The sequence below is a fragment of the Bombina bombina genome, chromosome 3, assembly GCF_027579735.1.
Source record: "Bombina bombina isolate aBomBom1 chromosome 3, aBomBom1.pri, whole genome shotgun sequence".
In the NCBI taxonomy this organism is placed as follows: domain Eukaryota; kingdom Metazoa; phylum Chordata; class Amphibia; order Anura; family Bombinatoridae; genus Bombina; species Bombina bombina.
This window is the reverse complement of record NC_069501.1, coordinates 8,341,879-8,355,048: the sequence shown is the minus strand read 5'-3', so window position 1 is coordinate 8,355,048 and position 13,170 is coordinate 8,341,879. Positions and strand designations below refer to the sequence as shown.

The 13,170-nt window shown below is 38.1% G+C and overlaps 1 protein-coding gene across 1 annotated transcript in view; it reads right to left on the bottom strand.

Annotated features, from left to right (window-relative positions):
• Positions 1-13,170, bottom strand: part of TRAPPC10 (trafficking protein particle complex subunit 10) — an 837,250-nt gene that overhangs the window by 722,270 nt on the left and 101,810 nt on the right. The window contains exons 3-4 of the mRNA XM_053705118.1: positions 7,640-7,775; positions 7,270-7,466 (exon numbers count right to left, since the gene is read on the bottom strand). Of these exons, the coding sequence (XP_053561093.1) occupies positions 7,270-7,466; positions 7,640-7,775 (333 nt within the window). The remainder of the gene's footprint in view (positions 1-7,269; positions 7,467-7,639; positions 7,776-13,170) is intronic.

Sequence of the window (13,170 nt, the reverse complement as noted above, 5' to 3'; positions counted from 1 at the left end):
AGACCGGGACGAAATGGGGGGGGGGGGGGGGCTTACGGCCATAGTGAGGGCAAAAGAGAAAATGGCAAAAAACAACAACATTTCCTGTACTGAGCAAAATAAGCATTGAAAACCCATAAAAAAACACATCACCTACAAAACTAGAGAGTGCACAAATAAGCTGTTAACTGCACAAAAACACCAGGAGATTTCTAAAAGGGCCAAACACCTATTACAGAAAGGTGCTAAAAATAAGTCTCCAAAGAGCTGCCAGAGAGTTAAGAAAGCCATTCAGTATAGTTATAAAATAGTATAAAATATGTAGGAACTTGCAAAAAAGGCACAAAAGTGTGTCAAAAACATAATTTATGTAAGAACTTACCTGATAAATTCATTTCTTACATATTAGCAAGAGTCCATGAGCTAGTGACGTATGGGATATACATTCCTACCAGGAGGGGCAAAGTTTCCCAAACCTCAAAATGCCTATAAATACACCCCTCACCACACCCACAATTCAGTTTAACGAATAGCCAAGAAGTGGGGTGATAAGAAAAAAGTGCGAAAGCATATAAAATAAGGAATTGGAATAATTGTGCTTTATACAAAAAAATCATAACCACCACAAAAAAGGGCGGGCCTCATGGACTCTTGCTAATATGAAAGAAATGAATTTATCAGGTAAGTTCTTACATAAATTATGTTTTCTTTCATGTAATTAGCAAGAGTCCATGAGCTAGTGACGTATGGGATAATGATTACCCAAGATGTGGATCTTTCCACGCAAGAGTCACTAGAGAGGGAGGGATAAAATAAAGACAGCCAATTCCTGCTGAAAATAATCCACAACCAAAATAAAGTTTAATGAAAAACATAAGCAGAAGATTCAAACTGAAACCGCTGCCTGAAGTACTTTTCTACCAAAAACTGCTTCAGAAGAAGAAAATACATCAAAATGGTAGAATTTAGTAAAAGCATGCAAAGAGGACCAAGTTGCTGCTTTGCAAATCTGATCAATCGAAGCTTCATTCCTAAACGCCCAGGAAGTAGAAACTGACCTAGTAGAATGAGCTGTAATCCTTTGAGGCAGAGTTTTACCCGACTCAACATAGGCAAGATGAATTAAAGATTTCAACCAAGATGCCAAAGAAATGGCAGAAGCTTTCTGGCCTTTTCTAGAACCGGAAAAGATAACAAATAAACTAGAAGTCTTTCGGAAAGACTTAGTAGCTTCAACATAATATTTCAAAGCTCTAACAACATCCAAAGAATGCAACGATTTCTCCTTAGAATTCTTGGGATTAGGACATAATGAAGGAACCACAATTTCTCTACTAATGTTGTTGGAATTCACAACTTTAGGTAAAAATTCAAAAGAAGTTCGCAACACCGCCTTATCCTGATGAAAAATCAGAAAAGGAGACTCACAAGAAAGAGCAGATAATTCAGAGACTCTTCTGGCAGAAGAGATCGCCAAAAGGAACAAAACTTTCCAAGAAAGTAATTTAATGTCCAAAGAATGCATAGGTTCAAACGGAGGAGCTTGAAGAACCCCCAGAACCAAATTCAAACTCCAAGGAGGAGAAATTGACTTAATCACAGGTTTTATACGAACCAAAGCTTGTACAAAACAATGAATATCAGGAAGATTAGCAATCTTTCTGTGAAAAAGAACAGAAAGAGCAGAGATTTGTCCTTTCAAAGAACTTGCGGATAAACCTTTATCTAAACCATCCTGAAGAAACTGTAAAATTCTCGGAATTCTAAAAGAATGCCAAGAAAAATGATGAGAAAGACACCAAGAAATATAAGTCTTCCAGACTCTATAATATATCTCTCTGGATACAGATTTACGAGCCTGTAACATAGTATTAATCACAGAGTCAGAGAAACCTCTTTGACCAAGAATCAAGCGTTCAATCTCCATACCTTTAAATTTAAGGATTTGAGATCCTGATGGAAAAAAGGACCTTGCGACAGAAGGTCTGGTCGTAGCGGAAGAGTCCACGGATGGCAAGAGGCCATCCGGACAAGATCCGCATACCAAAACCTGTGAGGCCATGCCGGAGCTACCAGCAGAACAAACGAGCATTCCTTCAGAATCTTGGAGATTACTCTTGGAAGAAGAACTAGAGGCGGAAAGATATAGGCAGGATGATACTTCCAAGGAAGTGATAATGCATCCACTGCTTCCGCCTGAGGATCCCGGGATCTGGACAGATACCTGGGAAGTTTCTTGTTTAGATGAGAGGCCATCAGATCTATTTCTGGAAGCTCCCACATTTGAACAATCTGAAGAAATACCTCTGGGTGAAGAGACCATTCGCCCGGATGCAACGTTTGGCGACCGAGATAATCCGCTTCCCAATTGTCTATACCTGGGATATGAACCGCAGAGATTAGACAGGAGCTGGATTCCGCCCAAACCAAAATTCGAGATACTTCTTTCATAGCCAGAGGACTGTGAGTCCCTCCTTGATGATTGATGTATGCCACAGTTGTGACATTGTCTGTCTGAAAACAAATGAACGATTCTCTCTTTAGAAGAGGCCAAGACTGAAGAGCTCTGAAAATTGCACGGAGTTCCAAAATATTGATCTTTAATCTCACCTCCTGAGATTCCCAAACTCCTTGTGCCGTCAGAGATCCCCACACAGCTCCCCAACCTGTGAGACTTGCATATGTTGAAATTACAGTCCAGGTCGGAAGAACAAAAGAAGCCCCCTGAATTAAACAATGGTGATCTGTCCACCACGTTAGAGAGTGTCGTACAATCGGTTTTAAAGATATTAATTGAGATATCTTTGTGTAATCCTTGCACCATTGATTCAGCATACAGAGCTGAAGAGGTCGCATGTGAAAACGAGCAAAGGGGATCGCGTCCGATGCAGCAGTCATAAGACCTAGAATTTCCATGCATAAGGCTACCAAAGGGAATGATTGTGACTGAAGGTATCGACAAGCTGAAATCAATTTTAGACGTCTCTTGTCTGTTAAAGACAGAGTCATGGACACTGAATCTATCTGGAAACCCAGAAAGGTTACCCTTGTCTGAGGAATCAATTAACTTTTTGGTGAATTGATCCTCCAACCATGATCTTGAAGAAACAACACAAGTCGGTTCGTATGAGATTCTGCTAAATGTAAAGACTGAGCAAGTACCAAGATATCGTCCAAATAAGGAAATACCACAATACCCTGTTCTCTGATTACAGACAGAAGGGCACCGAGAACCTTTGTAAAAATTCTTGGAGCTGTAGCTAGGCCAAACGGCAGAGCCACAAACTGGTAATGCTTGTCCAGAAAAGAGAATCTTAGGAACTGATAATGATCTGCATGAATCGGAATATGCAGATAAGCATCCTGTAAATCTATTGTGGACATATAATGCCCTTGCTGAACAAAAGGCAAGATAGTCCTTATAGTTACCATTTTGAACGTTGGTATCCTTACATAACGATTCAATATTTTTAGATCCAGAACTGGTCTGAAGGAATTCTCCTTCTTTGGTACAATGAAGAGATTTGAATAAAACCCCATCCCCTGTTCCAGAACTGGAACTGGCATAATTACTCCAGCCAACTCTAGATCTGAAACACAATTCAGAAATGCTTGAGCTTTCACTGGATTTACTGGGACACGGGAAAGAAAAAATCTCTTTGCAGGAGGTCTCATCTTGAAACCAATTCTGTACCCTTCTGAAACAATGTTCTGAATCCAAAGATTGTGAACAGAATTGATCCAAATTTCTTTGAAAAAACGTAACCTGCCCCCTACCAGCTGAGCTGGAATGAGGGCCGCACCTTCATGTGGACTTAGAAGCTGGCTTTGCCTTTCTAGAAGGCTTGGATTTATTCCAGACTGGAGATGGTTTCCAAACTGAAACTGCTCCTGAGGATGAAGGATCAGGCTTTTGTTCTTTGTTGAAACGAAAGGAACGAAAACGATTATTAGCCCTGTTTTTACCCTTAGATTTTCTATCTTATGGTAAAAAAGTTCCTTTCCCACCAGTAACAGTTGAGATAATAGAATCCAACTGAGAACCAAATAATTTGTTACCCTGGAAAGAAATGGAAAGTAGAGTTGATTTAGAAGCCATATCAGCATTCCAAGTTTTAAGCCATAAAGCTCTTCTAGCTAAAATAGCTAGAGACATAAACCTGACATCAACTCTGATAATATCAAAAATGGCATCACAGATAAAATTATTAGCATGTTGAAGAAGAATAATAATATTATGAGAATCATGATCTGTTACTTGTTGCGCTAAAGTTTCCAACCAAAAAGTTGAAGCTGCAGCAACATCAGCCAATGATATAGCAGGTCTAAGAAGATTACCTGAACACAGATAAGCTTTTCTTAGAAAAGATTCAATTTTCCTATCTAAAGGATCCTTAAACGAAGTACCATCTGACGTAGGAATAGTAGTACGTTTAGCAAGGGTAGAAATAGCCCCATCAACCTTAGGGATCTTGTCCCAAAATTCTAATCTGTCAGACGGCACAGGATATAATTGCTTAAAACGTTTAGAAGGAGTAAATGAATTACCCAATTTATCCCATTCTCTGGAAATTACTTCAGAAATAGCATTAGGAACAGGAAAAACTTCTGGAATAACCACAGGAGATTTAAAGACCTTATCTAAACGTTTAGAATTAGTATCAAGAGGACCAGAATCCTCGATTTCTAAAGCAATTAGTACTTCTTTAAGTAAAGAACGAATAAATTCCATTTTAAATAAATATGAAGATTTATCAGCATCAATCTCTGAGACAGAATCCTCTGAACCAGAAGTCATCAGAATCAGAATGATGATGTTCATTTAAAAATTCATCTGTAGAGAGAGAAGTTTTAAAAGATTTTTTATGTTTACTAGAAGGAGAAATAACAGACAGAGCCTTCTTGATGGATTCAGAAACAAAATCTCTTATGTTATCAGGAACATTCTGCACCTTAGATGTTGAAGGAACTGCAACAGGCAATGGTACATTACTAAAGGAAATATTATCTGCATTAACAAGTTTGTCATGACAATTAATACAAACAACAGCCGGAGGAATAGCTACCAAAAGTTTACAGCAGATACACTTAGCTTTGGTAGTTCCAGCACAAGACAGCGATTTTCCTGAAGTATCTTCTGACTCGGATGCAACGTGAGACATCTTGCAATATGTAAGAGAAAAAACAACATATAAAGCAAAATTGATCAAATTCCTTAAATGACAGTTTCAGGAATGGGAAAAAATGCCAATAAACAAGCTTCTAGCAACCAGAAGCAAAGAAAAAATGAGACTGAAATAATGTGGAGACAAAAGCGACGCCCATATTTTTTAGCGCCAAATAAGACGCCCACATTATTTGGCGCCTAAATGCTTTCTGGCGCCAAAAATGACGCCACATCCGGAACGCCGACATTTTTGGCACAAAAGGACGTCAAAAAATGACGCAACTTCCGGCGACACGTATGACGCCGGAAACAGAAAAGATTTTTTTTTTTTTTTTTGCGCCAAAAAAGTCCGCGCCAAGAATGACGCAATAAAATGAAGCATTTTCAGCCCCCGCGAGCCTAACAGCCCACAGGGAAAAAAGAGTCAAATTTTTTAAGGTAAGAAAAATTGATGATTCAAATGCATTATCCCAAATATGAAACTGACTGTCTGAAAATAAGGAATGTTGAACATCCTGAGTCAAGGCAAATAAATGTTTGAATACATATATTTAGAACTTTATAAACAAAGTCCCCAACCATAGCTTAGAGTGTCACAGAAAATAAGATTTACTTACCCCAGGACACTCATCTACATGTTTGTAGAAAGCCAAACCAGTACTGAAACGAAAATCAGCAGAGGTAATGGTATATAAATAAGAGTATATCGTCGATCTGAAAAGGGAGGTAAGAGATGAATCTCTACGACCGATAACAGAGAACCTATGAAATAGACCCCGTAGAAGGAGATCACTGTATTCAAAATAGGCAATACTCTCCTCACATCCCTCTGACATTCACTGCACGCTGAGAGGAAAACCGGGCTCCAACTTGCTACGGAGCGCATATCAACGTAGAATCTAGCACAAACTTACTTCACCACCTCCATAGGAGGCAAAGTTTGTAAAAACTGAATTGTGGGTGTGGTGAGGGGTGTATTTATAGGCATTTTGAGGTTTGGGAAACTTTGCCCCTCCTGGTAGGAATGTATATCCCATACGTCACTAGCTCATGGACTCTTGCTAATTACATGAAAGAAAGGAGAAACAGGGCGAGTCCCCTGGCTATGTTGTACCTGTGACTGAGTACCTAGAAATAGCCTTTGGGCAGTGTGTGTCTGCTAAGATAGAACACTTACCAGCAAAAAGAAACCATTCACAGGCTTACCAGGCATGCAGCTGCAGCAGTGTCCAGTAGAGTCTACATCCAGTGCAGATACGGGTATTCCAGAGGAAATCTTGTAGAAAATAGCAGAATCGCACAGTAGAAGATTGCAGGACAGTCACTGTGACATCTGAGGGCAGCCATGGCAGAAATCCCATAGCAAATACCTTTGGCTGCTTTCTTACTTTCAAACAAGCAGTAAACGCTTAAAAAACTTCATCCTTGAAATTAATATTCATGGCAGGATGCACTACAACAGTACTATTCTATATACACTCCTACATTAATCAACAAGCAGCAAACAGCCAAACCAGTACTGAAACATATCAGTAGAGGTTATAGAAATAGGAGTATATTCCATAAAGGGAGGCAAAGGACAAGTCTGTGCGACCAATTACAGAGGGTTTATGAAATATTTCCCATGAGATGAAACAAAGAATCATAATCCATACCCCAAATACATCACTCTGACAAGTACTATACTGCGAGGGGAAACTGGGACTCAATATAGACTGAAAACCCCTTTCTCTGAAGAATCAAAAGCATATCTGCATTCTTAAACCACCTCCAGTGGAGGAGTAAAGACTGAGATATTTGTGAGTCGGGAAAGGTTTTATAGAGCTCTTGGGATTTTGGACTCTTTGCCACCTCCTAGTGGTAGAGAAAGGTAATTCTCATGAGTAATGGATCGTGGACTTTCATCACCTGTATGAAAGAAATACAAATAGACATGCAGACAGGCATGCAGATAGACAGACCTGCAGATAGACAAACATGCAAATAGACAGAAGACATGCAGACAGACAGATGGACCAACAGATAGACATGGACAGACATACAGTTAGACATGGACATACAGATTGACTAACAGATAGAATGTACACCATATGCATATGTCACTACCCATGCCCCTCTCTCACCGGTCGCTTTGCTTGTTACAGAAGTCGCTCCGGATCTTGTCAGCAATGGACGTGCGTGGGAGAATATTGGTCTTGTTTTTCTTCTTGGCTTCGGTCTCCACCACCACAATGAGCCAATCAGAGGTACTGTGAGCCCGCAGGGCATTCTGCCACTTGGTGATGTCATCCTTAGTGTTGGCTTTATACACCTCTGTGTCCTGTAGGAAGGGGGCAGTGGATCAAGGCCCTGTGGTGCTGAAGACATCCCCCACCTATGCTGACCTCCCCAGTGCAATCACATTACTGAGCTATTGACTAATCACACCAGTCACTGTACACACTCAGCCAATAGGAGACAATACAGAGACAAATTACATTGGTTAGCACTCACGCAGCACTCTGTCCAGTAGATGTGCAGGAAGGGGAAGGTGAGCAAAGCCTTGTTCCCCTCCTTGGGCAGAAGCTCTTCCTTAAACTGCACAAAGTTGGACTCCAGGTGAATCATCTTTGGGGCACGACCGTAAGACCTGCAAGAGAAATGGCGAGAACTAAGCCAAACTCTTTGTGAGTGGAAGGTGAAGAGGCTTGTAGCTATATAACATAGGCTGATATTTCAGTTATGACACCAAAACAGTGATGATCATTTTACAGTCACTAAACTTCACAGCCCCAAACATAACTTACACACCTTATAAATTACCTGTAAATATCTGTTCGCTTTTATCCAATCAAAAAGCACCCACAACCCAACATGATTACACATACATTAGGATACACCAAGAAATATATGAAGTAACTGGGTGGCTTTATGAAGTAGCCGGGTGTAATAATGAAGTAGCCAGGTGGCATTATGAAGTAGCCGGGTGGCATTATGAAGTACCTTGGGACTGAGATGCTCCAGGAAAGCTCTTTTCCTGCTGCGCTAATCAATATGCCCACAGCTAATCACAGTTGAAGGTTAAATGGCTTTGTGTGCGCGACGTTGAGAAGATTATAAACTACACCCGATTGAGTTGAAAAGTAATTTTAGGAGGGGGTAATTATTTTTGCAACCCAGGTATTCTGTTTTTGAATTGTCTATATTTTTGCCTGACATGTTGGTTTTATATCTTTCACTTGGGGTGTTATAAGTTGCACTGAGTCATTACAACTGAAGAAACAAAAACTGTGTGTCTTTATTTCAGGCTGTAAAACAACAAAATGTGATTATTTTCAAGGGGGATGATTCTTTTCAATACCCACAGTATATGATATAATACAGCTTATACATGTAACCTAAAGGTAGTTTTATATCAGTTTATACACAGCACCCTCAGACAGACAGTACAGTAATCAGACAGTAATATTTATATGTTATATAATACAGCTTATACATGTAACCTAAAGGTAGTTTTATATCATGTTTATACACAGCACCCTCAGACAGACAGTACAGTAATCAGACAGTAATATTTATATGTTATATAATACAGCTTATACATGTAACCTAAAGGTAGTTTTATATCATGTTTATACACAGCACCCTCAGACAGACAGTACTGTAATCAGACAGGTAATATTTATATGTTATATAATACAGCTTATACATGTAACCTAAAGGTAGTTTTATATCATGTTTATACACAGCACCCTCAGACAGACAGTACTGTAATCAGACAGTAATATTTATATGTTATATAATACAGCTTATACATGTAACCTAAAGGTAGTTTTATATCATGTTTATACACAGCACCCTCAGACAGACAGTACAGTAATCAGACAGTAATATTTATATGTTATATAATACAGCTTATACATGTAACCTAAAGGTAGTTTTAAATCATATTTATACACAGCACCCTCAGAAAGACAGTACAGTAATCAGACAGGTAATATTTATATGTTATATAATACAGCTTATACATGTAACCTAAAGGTAGTTTTATATCATGTTTATACACAGCACCCTCAGACAGACAGTACTGTAATCAGACAGGTAATATTTATATGTTATATAATACAGCTTATACATGTAACCTAAAGATAGTTTTATATCATGTTTATACACAGCACCCTCAGACACACAGTACAGTAATCAGACAGTAATATTTATGTTATATAATACAGCTTATACATGTAACCTAAAGGTAGTTTTATATCATGTTTATACATAGCACCCTCAGATAGTACAGTGCAGTAATCAGACAGTAATATGTATATGTTATATAATACAGCTTATACATGTAACCTAAAGGTAGTTTTATATCAGTTTATACACAGCACCCTCAGACAGACAGTACAGTAATCAGACAGTAATATTTATATGTTATATAATACAGCTTATACATGTAACCTAAAGGTAGTTTTATATCATGTTTATACACAGCACCCTCAGATAGTACATTACAGTAATCAGACAGTAATATTTATATGTTATATAATACAGCTTATACATGTAACCTAAAGGTAGTTTTATATCATGTTTATACACAGCACCCTCAGACAGACAGTACTGTAATCAGACAGGTAATATTTATATGTTATATTATACAGCTTATACATGTAACCTAAAGGTAGTTTTATATCATGTTTATACACAGCACCCTCAGACAGACAGTACAGTAATCAGACAGTAATATTTAAATGTTATATAATACAGCTTATACATGTAACCTAAAGGTAGTTTTATATCATGTTTATACACAGCACCCTCAGACAGTACAGTACAGTAATCAGACAGGTAATATTTATATGTTATATAATACAGCGTATACATGTAACCTAAAGGTAGTTTTATATCATGTTTATACACAGCACCCTCAGACAGACAGTACAGTAATCAGACAGTAATATTTATATGTTATATAATACAGCTTATACATGTAACCTAAAGGTAGTTTATATCATGTATATACACAGCACCCTCATACAGACAGTACTGTAATCAGACAGGTAATATTTATATGTTATATAATACAGCTTATACATGTAACCTAAAGGTAGTTTTATATCATGTTTATACACAGCACCCTCAGACAGACAGTACAGTAATCAGACAGGTAATATGTATATGTTATATAATACAGCTTATACATGTAACCTAAAGGTAGTTTTATATCAGTTTATACACAGCACCCTCAGACAGACAGTACAGTACTGTAATCAGACAGGTAATATTTATATGTTATATAATACAGCTTATACATGTAACCTAAAGGTAGTTTTATATCATGTTTATACACAGCACCATCAGACAGACAGTACTGTAATCAGACAGGTAATATTTATATGTTATATAATACAGCTTATACATGTAACCTAAAGGTAGTTTTATATCATGTTTATACACAGCACCCTCAGACAGACAGTACAGTAATCAGACAAGTAATATTTATGTTATATAATACAGCTTATACATGTAACCTAAAGGTAGTTTTATATCAGTTTATACACAGCACCCTCAGACAGACAGTACTGTAATCAGACAGGTAATATTTATATGTTATATAATACAGCTTATACATGTAACCTAAAGGTAGTTTTATATCATGTTTATACACAGCACCCTCAGACAGTACAGTAATCAGACAGGTAATATTTATATGTTATATAATACAGCTTATACATGTAACCTAAAGGTAGTTTTATATCATATTTATACACAGCACCCTCAGACAGTACAGTACTGTAATCAGACAGGTAATATTTATATGTTATATAATACAGCTTATACGTGTAACCTAAAGGTAGTTTTATATCATGTTTATACACAGCACCCTCAGACAGACAGTACAGTAATCAGACAGTAATATTTATATGTTATATAATACAGCTTATACATGTAACCTAAAGGTAGTTTTATATTGTGTTTATACACAGCACCCTCAGACAGTACTGTAATCAGACAGGTAATATTTATGTTATATAATACAGCTTATACAGGGAGTGCAGAATTATTAGGCAAGTTGTATTTTTGAGGATTAATTTTATTATTGAACAACAACCATGTTCTCAATGAACCCAAAAAACTCATTAATATCAAAGCTGAATAGTTTTGGAAGTAGTTTTTAGTTTGTTTTTAGTTTTAGCTATTTTAGGGGGATATCTGTGTGTGCAGGTGACTATTACTGTGCATAATTATTAGGCAACTTAACAAAAAACAAATATATACCCATTTCAATTATTTATTTTTACCAGTGAAACCAATATGACATCTCAACATTCACAAATATACATTTCTGACATTCAAAAACAAAACAAAAACAAATCCGTGACCAATATAGCCACCTTTCTTTGCAAGGACACTCAAAAGCCTGCCATCCATGGATTCTGTCAGTGTTTTGATCTGTTCACCATCAACATTGCGTGCAGCAGCAACCACAGCCTCCCAGACACTGTTCAGAGAGGTGTACTGTTTTCCCTCCTTGTAAATCTCACATTTGATGATGGACCACAGGTTCTCAATGGGGTTCAGATCAGGTGAACAAGGAGGCCATGTCATTAGATTTTCTTCTTTTATACCCTTTCTTGCCAGCCACGCTGTGGAGTACTTGGACGCGTGTGGTGGAGCATTGTCCTGCATGAAAATCATGTTTTTCTTGAAGGATGCAGACTTCTTCCTGTACCACTGCTTGAAGAAGGTGTCTTCCAGAAACTGGCAGTAGGACTGGGAGTTGAGCTTGACTCCATCCTCAACCCGAAAAGGCCCCACAAGCTCATCTTTGATGATACAAGCCCAAACCAGTACTCCACCTCCACCTTGCTGGCGTCTGAGTCGGACTGGAGCTCTCTGCCCTTTACCAATCCAGCCACGGGCCCATCCATCTGGCCCATCAAGACTCACTCTCATTTCATCAGTCCATAAAACCTTAGAAAAATCAGTCTTGAGATATTTCTTGGCCCAGTCTTGACGTTTCAGCTTGTGTGTCTTGTTCAGTGGTGGTCGTCTTTCAGCCTTTCTTACCTTGGCCATGTCTCTGAGTATTGCACACCTTGTGCTTTTGGGCACTCCAGTGATGTTGCAGCTCTGAAATATGGCCAAACTGGTGGCAAGTGGCATCTTGGCAGCTGCACGCTTGACTTTTCTCAGTTCATGGGCAGTTATTTTGCGCCTTGGTTTTTCCACACGCTTCTTGCGACCCTGTTGACTATTTTGAATGAAACGCTTGATTGTTCGATGATCACGCTTCAGAAGCTTTGCAATTTTAAGAGTGCTGCATCCCTCTGCAAGATATCTCACTATTTTTGACTTTTCTGAGCCTGTCAAGTCCTTCTTTTGACCCATTTTGCCAAAGGAAAGGAAGTTGCCTAATAATTATGCACACCTGATATAGGGTGTTGATGTCATTAGACCACACCCCTTCTCATTACAGAGATGCACATCACCTAATATGCTTAATTGGTAGTAGGCTTTCGAGCCTATACAGCTTGGAGTAAGACAACATGCATAAAGAGGATGATGTGGTCAAAATACTCATTTGCCTAATAATTCTGCACTCCCTGTACATGTAACCTAAAGGTAGTTTTATATCAGTTTATACATAGCACCCTCAGACAGACAGTACAGTAATCAGACAGGTAATATTTATTTGTCATTATACAGATTATACATATACAGTAACTAAAGGTCGTTTTATATAATTTTATTTCTTTTGCATACATAGGGGTAAATGTATAAATTTTCCAGCTATGTAGGTTAGCCTGCTCCATGTATTTAAGAAGCAAAAACTGTTTGTTTTTTTCATCTCCATTTTAGAAGTGGCGAAATCAATCACCCTAACACTCGCTTGTTCTGGGCGATTTACATTCCCTGCTAAAGCTTGATTGGTTGGAATTCTTGATATAGGTAGAAATCCAAAAATCCAGAACTACTTTATCTAGATGGGAATCAGAGTTTGGAGGCACTCATTCTGTAAGAGCACATCGGTTGTGGCTCGAAGT